The sequence below is a fragment of the Hyperoodon ampullatus genome (genome assembly GCF_949752795.1).
Source record: "Hyperoodon ampullatus genome assembly, chromosome: 15".
NCBI classification, from domain to species: domain Eukaryota; kingdom Metazoa; phylum Chordata; class Mammalia; order Artiodactyla; family Ziphiidae; genus Hyperoodon; species Hyperoodon ampullatus.
In genome coordinates, this window is record NC_136928.1 from 16679254 (window position 1) to 16692878 (window position 13625).

The 13625-nt window shown below is 42.1% G+C and overlaps 2 protein-coding genes across 2 annotated transcripts; one reads left to right on the forward strand and one right to left on the reverse strand.

Annotated features, from left to right (window-relative positions):
• Positions 1-5165: 5165 nt before the first annotated feature.
• LOC307064667 (uncharacterized protein C2orf15) lies at positions 5166-5441 on the forward strand (the record flags this gene model as incomplete). Its single annotated transcript, XM_079721326.1, has 1 exon — positions 5166-5441. The coding sequence occupies one exon, from the start codon at positions 5166-5168 to the stop codon at positions 5439-5441; it is 276 nt and encodes a 91-aa protein (XP_079577452.1).
• Positions 5442-7071: 1630 nt separating this feature from the next.
• Positions 7072-11244, reverse strand: LOC307064130 (protein FAM170A-like; the record flags this gene model as incomplete). The annotated part of the gene is made up of 4 exons (XM_079720624.1): positions 7072-7212; positions 7243-7883; positions 8690-8830; positions 11175-11244. The coding sequence occupies 4 exons, from the start codon at positions 11242-11244 to the stop codon at positions 7072-7074; spliced, it is 993 nt and encodes a 330-aa protein (XP_079576750.1).
• Positions 11245-13625: the final 2381 nt, after the last annotated feature.

Here is a 13625-nt window from a genome sequence, read left to right on the forward strand (position 1 = left end):
TTCCCTGACCAGGGCACAAACCAGTGTGCCCTGCATCGGCAGGCGGACTCTCAACCACTGCGCCACCAGGGAAGCCCCTGTAGCATATCTTAAAATCTGGTAAGGCAAGTCTCTGTGCTTTTTGTGTTTGTATGTCCAAATTTATTTAGCTCTTTATAGATCTTTATTCTTCCATATGCATACAAGATTTCTTTTGAATGGCAACTGAAATACTAGGTCAAAGAGGCCCCCAATAGACTTCTTTTCCCTTCCTGTCCTCAAAATCCTAGAGAAGTTAAAGTGAGACTCATAGGGCCAAATCTAACCTATTGCATTTCTTTCCTTCTCAGTCCCTCTGTTAGAGTGAAGTTTAATGTGCTAGTGGGTTATTATATACATTACCATTATTTTACCCTCTGTCAATTTCAAATGTGTTATGTTTTATAGTTTTGTTAGTATTTTCTTTTTAATTTTTTTTAAATTTTGTTGCACCAGGTCTTAGTTGTGGCAGGTGGGCTCCTTAGTTGTGGCACATGGACTCCTTCGTTGTGGCACGTGAACTGTTAGTTGCGGCATGCACGTGGGATCTAGTTCCCTGACCAGGGATTGAACCCAGGCCCCCTGTATTGGGAGTGTGGAGTCTTAACCACTGCACCACCAGGGAAGTCCCTTTAATTTTTTTTTAACTTTGTACTTTGAAAAAGTTTTAAACATATAGAAGTTTAGCAAAAATAATACACTGAACAATTTTTTATCCTTTCCCACCTAGAGTCATTAACGTTTTGCATATGTTACTTTCTCTCTGTATCTATCTCTCGCTAGATAATTTGAAAGCAAGTTGTAGATATGATCCTTTACCCCTGTGTCAGCATGTTATTTCCTGAGACCAAGGACGTTCACTAATATAACCACAATACAATTATTCCAATCAGGGGATTTAACAGTGATGCAACATTATTATCTAATAAACCATCCATATTCAAATTGTCCAGTTGTCCAAGAAATGGCCTTTGTAGTACATTTCCTCCACGTTCCAGCCCACCCCACCTCCCACTTCAGCATCACTGACTACATTTGGAAATCATGTCTCTTTAGTATCCTTTAATCTGGAGCACTTTCTCAACTTCTCTTTGTCTTTCATACATTGACATTTTTGAGTTCAGGTTATTTATTTTATATAATGTCTCTCAATTTGGGTTTATCTGATTGTTTCCTCATGATTAGATTCAACTTATGCTTTTTTTTTTTTTTTTTTTTTTTGCGGTACGCGAGCCTCTCACTGTTGTGGCCTCTCCCGTTGCGGAGCACAGGCTCCGGACGCGCAGGCTCAGTGGCCATGGCTCATGGGCCCAGCTGCTCCGTGGCATGTGGGATCTTCCCGGACCGGGGCACGAACCTGTATCCCCTGCATCGGCAGGCGGACTCTCAACCACTGCACCACCAGGGAAGCCCCAACTCATGCATTTTTGAGAGGAGTGTTTCCCTTTTTAATAATCAAAGAGGAGGAACCAAAGAATAGAATAAACTCACTTTTACTCATTTGAAGGTAGTATTGGATATTCACTTGATGAGAAAAAAATTCATCTTCAATTTCCAAATCTAAGAAACAGGTATTTGTTATACTAACAACATTTGAGTAACTACTATGTTTAGGATACTACAGTAGACCCTGGACTCTGTTCTGTTACAGATTAAACACTGATATTCAATCACGAATATGGATAAACAAGGTTTCAAGATGATATCTTTAGAAATCTCCTGTCAGTAAATGATTAGGGCTTGATGGGGTGGAATTGTAAACTCATAAAAGATAACTCCAGTACCTAAATATTAAATAAATACATTCTAAAAGGTGGGTAAGTGCTTTCATTCACAACTGTGGAGTGGGTTCCAGATCTCAAGTTGCTGCTAGAGCTTCTTCAGTAGTTCACTGTTCTGTAACAAGCTCTGGTCCCTTCTGCCATCCTGGTCAACTCTGCTTACCAAATTCCTGACCATCTTTCAAAGCCCAACCCTGATGTAGGCCACCTCCTTTCACAACCTTTCCAAGCCCCTCCCTCCATGTTGCATGCTCATCTCTCTAAGCAGATTGGGCATTGGTAATAAAAAGTACTGTTTCTTTATTGGACATCTTTTTTTTTCTTTAGTTTTTTGTATTGTGGTAAAGTACATGTAACATAAAATGTAGCATCTTAGCCATTCTTAGGTGTATATTTCAGTGTATTAAATATATTCATAACGTTTGCTGTCATCACCACCATTTATCTCCAGGACTCTTTTCATCTTGTAAAATTGAAAGTCTATACCCCTTAAGCAACAGCTCCCCATGGCAACCATCATTCTACTTTCTGTCTCTATGATTTTGACTTCTAGGTACTTCATGTAAGTAGAGTCATACAGTATCTGTCTTTATGAGTTATTTCACCTAGCATAATGTGCTCAAGGTTCATCATGTTGTAGCATATTGCAGAATTTCCTCCTTTTTAATGCTGAATATTTCATCATACTTATATACCACATTTTGCTTACCTGTGATCCATCGATGGACACTTGAGTTGCTTCCACATTTTAGCTATTGTGAATAATAGCTTATGTTATTTGTACATGGGTGTACAAATATGTCTTCAAGACCCAGAAGTTGGTTTGCTGGATCGTATGGTAATTCTATTTTTAATTATTTGAGGAACTGCCACACTGTTTTCCACAGCAGCTGTACCATTGAACATTCCCACCAATAGTGCATAAAGGTTTGAATTTCAGGCTTCCCTGGTGGCACAGTGGTTAAGAATCCGCCTGCCAATGCAGGGGACACGGGTTCGAGCCCTGGTCTGGGAAGATCCCACATGCCGCGGAGCAACTAAGCCCGTGCACCACAGCTACTGAGCCTGTGCTCTAGAGCCCATGAGCCACAACTACGGAAGGCTGCATGCCTAGAGCCTGTGCTCTGCAACAAGAGAAGCCACCACAATGAGAAGCCCGTGCACCACAATGAAGAGTAGCCTCCACTCGCTGCAACTAGAGAAAGCCCATGCACAGCAATGAAGACCCAATGCAGCCAAAATTAATTAATTAATTTAAAAAAGGTTTGAATTTCTCCACATCCTCAACAACACTTGTTATTTTCTGTTTTTTTTAAATAGTAGCTATCCTAATGGTTGTGAGGCCATATCTAATTGGTAGCTGTGATCTGAATTTCCCTAATTATTAGTGATGGTGAGCATTTTTTCCTGTAATTGTTGGCCATTCATATATCTTCTCTGGAGAAATGGCTATTCAAGTCCTTTGCCAAATTTTGAATTGCATTATTTTGTTGTTGTTGAGTTTCAGTTCTCTGTATATTCTGGGTATTAGTCCCTTATCATATATATGGTTTGCAAATATTTTCTCCTTCTGTGGGTTGCCTTTATACTCTCAAGTGTCTATTAATGCACAAAATTTATATATTCTCATAAGTTCCAACTTGTCTATTTTTTCTTTTGTTGCCTCTGCCTTTGGTGGCATATTCAAATCATTGCAAATCCATCAGGAAGCTTTTGCCTTATGTTTTCTTTTAAGAGTTAGAGCTTTAGGTCTTATATTTAGGTCTTTGATCCATCTTGTGTCAGTTTTTGTATATGGTATTAGGTAAGGGTCCAACTTCATTCTTCTGCGTGTGGATATCCAGTTTTCCCAGCACATTTTGTTGAAAAGGCTGCCCTTTCCCCCACTGAATGGTCTGAGCAGTCATAGGTCTATTCAGATTTTCGTTTCTTCTTGACTTAGTCTTGGTAGGTTTTGTGTTTCTAGGAATTTGTCCATTCAGCTAGGATATCCAATTTGTTGGCATACAGTTGTTCATAGCACTCTCTGATAATACTTTTTATTTCTGTAGAATCAGTAATAATGTCCCCTTTCATTTCTGATTTAGTAATTTGAGTTTTCTTAGTCCATCGAGGTAAAGTTTGTCAATTTTGTTGCTCTTTTCAAAAACTACTTTTGGTTTAATTGAGTATACTCTATTGCTTTTCTGTTCTCTACTCCACTTATCTCTGCTCTAGTCTTTATTGTTTCCTTCCTTCTGCTAGTAATGGGTTTAGTTTCTTCTTCTTTTTCTAGTTCATTAAGCTGTAAAGTTTGTTGATTTGAGATCGTTCTTGTTTTTTTTAATGCAAGTATTTATAACTATAAATTCCTCCCTTAGTACTGATTTTGCTTCATCCCATAAGTTTGATATGTTGTATTTTTGTTTATCTTCATCTCTAAGTATTTTTTTAAATTTCCCTTGTGATTTCTTTGATCCATTGGTTGTTTAAGAGTATACTGTTTAATTTCCACAAATATGTGAATTTTCCTGTTTTACTTCTGTTGTTGATTTCTGACTTCATCCCATTGTGGTCTGAGAAGATACTTTGTATGATATCCATACTTTGTATGATATCCATCTTTTTAAATCTACTGAGACTTAATTTGTGGCCTAACATATGGTCTATCCTGGAAAATGTCCCCTTGAGAAGAATATGTATCCTGTTGTTGTTGTTGGGTGGAGTGTTCTGTATGTGTTTGTTAGCTCTAGTCAGTTTATTGTGTTGTTTAAATCCTCTATTTCCTTACTTGTGTCCTGCCTGGTTGTTCTCTCCATTATTGACAGTTCAGTTTTGAAATCTCCAACTATTATTGTACAGCTGTCTATTTCTCCCTTCATTTCTGTCAGTTTTTCCTTCATTATTTTGATAGTGTATTATTAGGTGTGTAAATGTTTACAGTTGTTTGGGTGGCTTTTTTTTCCCCAGAACACGTAGCAGAGTGTTTGACCTTCAGTAATTATTTCTTTAATCCATTAATAATAAATTAAACATTTTTGATAATAATGATAGGCAGGACTAAGTAAAGAAGTTCTATTATTTTCTGCCAGGTGATGAAAGGTAACATCTAGTAAATTCCTTTTAATAAAAAGACTTTCGGAGAATCTGTAGAACCTGCAAACCCTTCCACAAAGAAAATGTAAACACTGAGAGGTGGAAGGCGATTTTACTTTATATTTTTGGCATCATCACCATGAAATTTCATTAAAACAAACATTGCCATGAAGTTAGTTGAAATTCCCACTGTATTCACTTGTAACAATTTTTTCCCCAAGCAATCAAGTTGAAGAAACGTCTCCACTACTTAAAGAGGGACCTGCAAACTATTTTTATTCAGCTGTCCCAATGGGATTTTCTCTTAGTAAATCTGCTACTCAGGTATCTGCTATGCATATGGATTCAAAAGTGGATGATCACTTAATGCAAGGGACTGAGAAAAGCAAATTGGAACCAGTGACTCAGTTATTTCAAAACACCAAGAAAATAAGATTAGAAGACACAAACCAAGAAAACTTTACAAGGAGCAAAGATACTGGCACAGGATCTCTTTCGGAGAAAGCCTTGGGTTCAGTGGTGTATGTTAAAGAAAGTGATGGAATAGAAATGATAGACGTGGAATGAAGTTATTTGTGTATGTTACCAAAGAAACCAAAAATTGCTTTTGACTAAGAGGGCCTGTTGAATGAGAACTTAACCTTATTATGAAAACCTAACAAAATGAAGGAAGACGATTGCTTATTTTTCACTATATGAATCACTGTAGATTGCACTTTTTGATGATACATATTCAGAAAAGTTGCTTTAGAGAGAAGAAGCTTTCCAAAATTCAAAGAAGATTTCTCTGGTATTACATTCTGTCCTTGTTAAAAAATCAGAGTTTTTGTGTAACAGTATTTAAATGGCACCAAAACATTTTAATTATAATGTATTTCTCTAACAAGTGATCAAAACCCCAAAAAACAGTGCCCAAACAATTTGACATCAGTATTTCACATGATTTCTGGTGTACTGATTTTGTATGTTGAAATTCCAGTTAGGGATTTTGCTTTAGAATACTTTATCTTCTTGCATTTTTTCATGTCTGTTCTGTTAAAGATCACTGGCAGCTAAACTCAAAGACCAGTAAATTACGTACCTTGAGAAGCATTTCACATTTCAAATCATCCTTTTAAAACTTTTTTTTCACCCACGTGGAATTCATTTCAGAGTTCACAAAATAGTCTTTACTAAGTGTAATAATTTATCTTGCAGATGTTACCATTTTATACCACCAATATTTAATATAAGAAAACAGCCTAGTTGTTAAAAAAAATTCTTGTTTTGTATATATCAGTTTGCCATTCTTATTAAAACATCTAGTAGTTTGAAACAGCACTATTGTCCCAAGTAATGTAAGCTGAAGTTAAAAACCATTTGTGTCTGGACATATAGTGACCTATAAATATTTCTATTATGTATGTTTTGAACATTTTCCTGTACTTTAATATTTACTGGTGATCTCTAATGCTCAGTTGAGTAATCTCCTTAATATTCATAAAGGAAAAAGGCATATTCAAAGAGGAAAAGGCATCTTCTTTTAGGAGAAGAAATATTTTGTAAATCAGAAAAAAACCAAACAGATGTCACGTATTTGTAGAATTAAAGAAAAAACACATTGAATGGGATGTAAGCCACTAAGATAATGCTCTTTATCATTTATAGAACATAATTCTTTGGGAGAGAAAAAAATACACAAATCATTCATTTGTTCACCTAGCCTGGCACTGTGCTTGGTGCTCAGGATACAGTGGTGAGTAAATTGCCACTACCTTCATAATGCTTACTGTCTGTCTACCAGGAAGGTAGAACATCAGACAGTAATTATATAAGATACAAATTGTGATGCGCCATGAAGAAAAAGTTAAATTTCAGAGAGACAGAAGAGGAGACATAACACATACACTTGACTTTTAATCATGGGAACTAGGAAGGCTTCTCTGCGGACGTGACGTGTATAGCTTTTGCAGGGACATGGCTGTCCAAGTGAGGTGATGGTGATGGCCGAGGTATATTGAGAAGGGGACAGAGTCCAGGTGAAGTTTGGCAGGACAGACTGATGGTCTTAAAGTGGGAAATGAGGAAAATGAAAGGATTTCTTTTTTTTTTTTTTTGAAAATGCCCTTTATTGCATAGGACGTTTCTATTGTCATATGATGTTAGACTGAGTGCCGGTCACTTCATCCACCTTCAGACCACGGCATTCTGTCTGCTACTATCCCGAGGGTCTTTTCTTCTCTCTGCGGGGTCTCTTCGGGCTGGGGACTTCCCCTGTGGGCTGCTCTCCCTCATTCTCCTTTTCTTCTTGCTTCTCTTCCTCCTCCTCCTCCTCCTCCTCCTCCTCTTCCTCCTCCTCTTCCTCCTCCTCCTCCTTCTCGTTCTCCTCCTCCTCCTCCTCGTCCTCCTCCTCAGGGGTGCTCTCGGATTCCACATTGCCCATCAGCTGGGCCATGGTGAGATGAAAGACACGGCAGCTGAAGCCCTCCAGGACGCCGAACTTCACGTGCTGCTGGAGGATCTCCAAGGTGGGGAAGACCCGGCAGCAGGCCATGCACCTGAAGCCGGTCTCCATGGTCACCATCCAGTCCGCTGTCTTGGCGCTGGGTCTCTCCTCGACGGCAGGTGGCCCTGATGGGCTGCCTGGCTCTGCCCTTTCCTCATCCTCTTTCTCCTCCCCAGTGGGCTCACTGTCAGACAGGAGGCTTTCGGTGGACACATCAGAAGAGGGGTCAGTGGCTACTGCGCACACATCCTCAGGAAGGGTCACTTCTTCTATCCTCAGCTGCTTTTCAGGCAACTCCAAGGGTTTTTTTGTCTTCCAGGAGACAGCGACACCCTTGTTCACTTGTACCCGCATGTAGTATATTTTCATGCCTCTTTCCTCTTTGTCTGGGTGCAGATAGTTCTTACAGGGTGAAGAGGGTGAGGAGGAGACACAGTGTGATGGGGAAGTGGTCTCTCCTTCTTCCTGATCCTGGGCTAGGGGTGCTCTAGCAGGGGCAGTGTCTCGATGGAATCTCCAGGTTCCTGAAAAAGGAAATTAAAATCGTAATAACATGCATGGGTCACGCCGGAAGCTGAGGGAGCAGGTGTGGTAGACGAGAGAGGGACATTTGCATGACATAGCTATGTGGTGAGCTTGGTGTCTGTTGGCTGTAGGACGGAGTGGTGTATCTGGTGTCATCTGTGGGCTTTTCATGTGCGTGGGGGGGATACTGGAGCGGTGTCTGTATACAGGGGTGTGGAGTATGGTGGTGAGGGCTGTGGTATGTGAGGGATGCGGCTGGATGCGTGTACGACGAGGAGTGTGAGTTTGGGAATATCGGTGGTGCATTCCTTGTGGAATGGGGCTGTGGTGCAGGAGAAGAGTACTGTGGAGCACGTGCTTGGGGTTGATGTGCACTGAGAAGGGCTGTGCCTGGAGGGCCCGTGTATGTGTGAGCTGTGTGGACCTGAGCTGGATGGTCCTGCTCTCATGCTGGAGGTCTATGATGCAGAACTCTCTCCTTCTCTGGAAGCAAAGGCAAAGACAAAGCCTACATTTTCCTCTGAAGATGCTTCATCTGGTCCCTCTTCCCTCCACCTCAAGCCCAGACTTTTCCGGCCCCTGCTCCTTGACTTCCCCACGATGGTAGTAACAGTATTCACACACACACCCCCAGACTCAGCTGGCATCCACGCCCTCGGAACAGCTCAGCCATCCAGCCCAGGCTCTTCCACAGAGCCCTGATCACCTCTGATGAACCTGGATTTCCTCTCAGCCTCCTTGGGATCTGTGTGCCTCCTGCCTCACAGCCAAGCACCCCCTCACCTGAGGAGCCCTGCGCCCTTACCAGCGTAGATGAGCTTGCACGGAGTAGAAGTACAGGAGAAGTATGTAGAGGCAGAGGAGACCTCCCCTGCCCCTGGGCTGCAGCCTTGGGCCACCACAGTGGATCCAAGGTGAGGGGGATCCTCTTGTGACTTCGAGATTCCTGAGGGAGGAATGAAAGGCTCAGGGTGGGTTCATCAGTCCTCTGTCCACAAATATTTACTGAGTGTGTGACACGTGTCAGGTGCAGTGAATACACACAGTTGAGAGTGTGGTTCCCAGTGGATACTCCAGGATTTAATTGCAATCAATACTTATTCTCTCACTGTCTAGTTGGTAATGTAAGCCTCGGTGGTGACTGTGAGTGTGTGGGAAGAGTGAGTGATGTGTATCAGTTAAGTCTGTGGTAAGTGTGGGGTTGGCATGGGGAGCACAGTGCAGATGTGTCTATCTGTGTCTGTGGCCTTTGTGTGCATGGTTTCTGTTCACAAGTCAGGAATTCTGGGACATGTAACTTTTCCTCATTACATGGTGTGGCTTGTATTTATGGTGCGTGTTCATTCATTCATTCACCAAGATTCAGTAAGCAGCTACTCCTGTGTATCCGGCACTCTTCCATTGTTGTAGTCTTTGGTAACGCTGCACATTCTAGTAGGGGAAGACACACACTAAACAAAACTACAATAAATATATAATACATCAGCTGGTGGTAAGTATAAGGGTTGCCAGACTTAGCGAACAAGAATACAAGGCACCCAGTTAAATTTCAGTTTCAGATAAACCCAGAATAATTTTTTAGTGTAAGTATTCCCATGCAGTATTTGGTCTTACTTATTTTTAGTGTAAGTATGGCCCATACAATATTTGGGACATACTGATACTGAAAAATTACTTGTTGTTTATCTGGAATTCAAATTGAACTGGATAGCCCATATTTTCTCTGGCAATCCTGACATGGGTTAGTGAGACTGGTTTACTTTGGTTTCTACAAAGCGGGTCTGGCATTACTCAAGAATGTGTTATAAATTGTGGTGTGTATGACACGTGACTGGTTCTTATAGAGGTATTTAGAGATGGCTGAAGTTAGCTGTGTTTGTGCAAGAGTTGAGGAGATACATATATATATAGTGTGTGTGTGTGTGTCATATATATATAGTGTGTGTGTCTATATACATAGCTCATCTCCAGCGTTTGGTGTTGGAGGAGAGGATTGTGATACAGGTGGGTTGTATGAGAACGTAGTACAGAAGGGATGCATGTATGTACCTCCATGTGCTGTGTGTGGTTTAATAAGGAAGTTATATGTGGGGTGTGTGATATTTTTGCTGTATCAGAGTGTACATGGGTGTATGAGTTACTGTCTCATAAAACACCCCTAACAAGAATTCTGTATACACTCTTACGTACACCGAGTGTCAGCCAGGTCCAGGCAGGGTGACAAGAACTGTACCACACAGACTTTATATCTGGTAAGCACTCTACCCCCATTCATCCCGCACTTCTCAGCACTACCACTCACACACACACACACACACACTCACCCACACACACTCACACACCCACACACACACAGAAAAATAGAGAAAAATATTCTGAATGGTCAGGGGCAGTCATTGCCTTCCCCAGCCTGTCCCAGCCACTGCCTGAAAATCTGCCTGCTGTCTAGAGCTCCATTCCCAGGGCCCATCCTACAGTCTCCAGGGCCCTGGGCCTGGTAGGAGCTACTGGGCTCTAATCTGGGTCAGAGGCCTCTAGCTGGAGCTCTGGGGTGACCACCCCTCTCCCAGGGCAAGCTACTCGCCTACATTTAATGCACGCAGGCACCCCGTGGCCCGTGGCTCTCAGAGCTCCCCGCAGGACCCTGAGGCCATTTCTCATCCCTGCCCACGTGGTCTCAGTCTCTGGAAAACCCTTCCCTTCCCTTGATCTCCTTTGCGAAATTCTTCCTGTTGAAGGAATAAAACCTCCTTGCTTTCAATATGACACCATCCTTAGACAAACAATCTTCTTTCGAAGTGCATTCCACTTGTCAAGATATTTTTCAACAGGGCCTTCAACTCATGGGGCTTCTCTTTCCACTTTGGTAAAAGAGGCCAAGCAACTCATGGGTCTCTCTCAGCATCCTTGCATCCTTCACATCCCCCACCTCATGACCCCAGGGAAAGATCCAAGAGAATAAGAGAGAAATCGGGGACTGAGAAAAGCTGCACCTCTAGGTCTGTGCAAGCAGGATGCAGCCTGCTGTGAGTCCGACAAAGCTCCAGGCCCGGCTGCCCCAGGAGAGAGTCCTCAGACCAGCGGAGCTGACCTCCCATCTCGCAGGGGGCATCTGGCCGTTCTGTGCCGTCTCACACCACAGGGACGCTCCAGATGGATACGGCAGCATCAGTGAGACAAGGTCTCTCGCTCCCTGCTTCACAGGTGACACGTTCTCAGTCCCCCGCTTCCTAGAGAAGGTTCAGTTTGGCAGAAACCCATGTGCCCCAGACAAGTTGCCCCCCACATACCTCCTCCGTTCTCGGCAGTTTCCTGGGACTCTTCATTTTCCAGATGTTTCCTCTTTTGTCGCCGTTCCATCGTCCCAACTAGAAGTCTCCCTTAGAAGATGCCTCAAGAGATGTCCAACTCCTCCTCTTCCCTACAGGTTGGCCCTTCTTGGCTCTTGGGCAATCCGTTGCAATGATTCAATACAAATAAAAATAGTCAAGTCTCCTAAATGGCTGAAAAACTTGTACCACTTAGTGAACCAGCAGTACTGCCTAGTGCTCACCAGGGCTGTTATGTTTGCAAGGTTGCCAGGCGCACAGCGGAATTCTGTGACCTCAGTGATGACATCAGAGCATTCGGTGGACCTAGCTTGAGCACAGTGTCTGCAATAGCACAGGCCCCATTTTCAAGAACAATTCCTTTTTCCCAGCCGAACCTTTCCCGTGAAAGGGAAAGGTTCATACCATATCTATTATAAATTGTATCATACCATGTCTATTATAAAATTCACATTTTGATTGGAGATCTTTTAATGTCTTTTCTAGAGAGATTTAATATGAATATTTTAAATGGTCTCCAGTTTCCCTGTGGATTATTGACATTTTAAACTCTGCACTTCAATTTTCCCTCAATACGTGTAATTTTGTCACGGCTATTTCTGTACTTAAAGATGAGGAACTATATAACTGATTTCTTCATTTTTTCCCCATCTCTTTCCAAGGTACTGCATTTGATTGTGTCTTAGGGATGAGTGAAAAATGCTAGTCCTTGAGTCAGGACATTGGGCCCTTTACCAAGTAACTCAACCTATCTGGGCTTCAGCTTCTGTATGTGCGATCAAGAGGCTTGGACTAGCTGACTTTTCAAATGCTGTGTTTCTTTGATTCACTCTCACTTACTGATCTGGTACTTCAGAAGAGGGTCTGTTCTCATAAAGTAACAACAGTCTTTTCCTAACCTTGGGTTGGGCGGAGTTTAACTGTTCGTACTCAGTTTGTTAGTTATATTTCCTTCTACGTATGCTTAGCTCTAAATAATTTATATGGCTCTTGTGACAATTTTAGGATCTTATTTTTTTCTTATTTTCTTTTACAGTTTCTAATTTGTTATCGCCAGTGTAGAGGAGCCTGATTGACTTTTAAAATTTATTGATCTTGTATGTGTGTGCCTTGTTGAACCGTCTTATTAGTTCCTGCTAGTTTATCTGTGGGTTCTTTTGGGTCTCCTAGATAAATGAGCATATTAAATGTAAATAATGTGTTCTTTGGGTAAAGTTTATTTTCTTGCCTCTATATATATAGAAGCAATATGTTGAATTGATTTAAATATTTAAATACTTACATACCTTTTATCACAATCTAACATTCTTTATCTTATTTTCTTTCAATCAATATTATGTTTTCAAGATTTATCCACGTGAATCCATATAGATGTAGTCTTCGATTTTTGACTGTTTGATATTATTTCATCACATGCATATAGCATCATTTATTTTCCATTCAAGCATTATTGGACAATTGGATTGTTTCCCTCCCTTCTCTAGAACAAACAACGTTTCCTAGAATATCCCTGAAGATGTCTGACAGTCGAGAAGGGCCAGGCTGCCCGAAAGATTGCTACTTGCTTTTAGCCACCTTCCAACAGTCCACATCCAGCCAGCAATTTGAAGCACAGCTGAAATGAAAACTGCCCCAAATGTGAAGATCTTAGGAGCTTCCTAGAAGGTGGGAGGTTAATGATAGGCATCCTGCTGGGATCCCAGGGGAGTCTGAGCTGGCCTGAAGCTCATCTTCCTCCTCCACCTCTCAAGAGAAATGTGGAGGAAAGAAGACTTCCAAAACTGTGAGCAGGCAGAGGGAGAGAGATAGGGGGCCGAAGCTGTAACTGAGGTCTTGGAGTGGGCTGTGAGCACGCAGAGCCTCTAGAGAGCCAGGCTCTGCCTTCTGAGAACTTCTCCCCTAAGGCTGCTCATCATTCAGGTGATACCAGCCATATAGAGCCGACTTGGCACACACTGTCACAGAAAGCCTTTTCAGAATCTCTTCTTCTTCATACACTCTTGTGTCTGTTACTTGGTTATTGCCTTTGGTACTCCACTGATGTGAACCACAGTCGCCAGGGGATGGAGGACACTAGTGACCCATCTTGCTCTGTGGCCTCAGTCCACAGCTTGAGGGTAAGGGAAGAGGCCAAATGAAGGTCAAGAAGGAAAGATGGAGTTTGAAGAGAAGACCTGAGTTAAGGGTGTCTTCTCAAGTCTTCATGACTGAAATGTAGCTCCAGTACCTGAAGTCCTGCTTGTTCTCCAGGCTGACCACGGGGCTGGGTGCACTCAGTGAAGGAACCATATACACTTAGTACTTCCTTGCTTGCTCACACTTGCCCTCCTCTAATACACCCTCTGCAAGACTGATCTTCCCCTGAAACAACTTTCCACCTGCTACTGTCATCTCATGAACATTTGCTTCCCC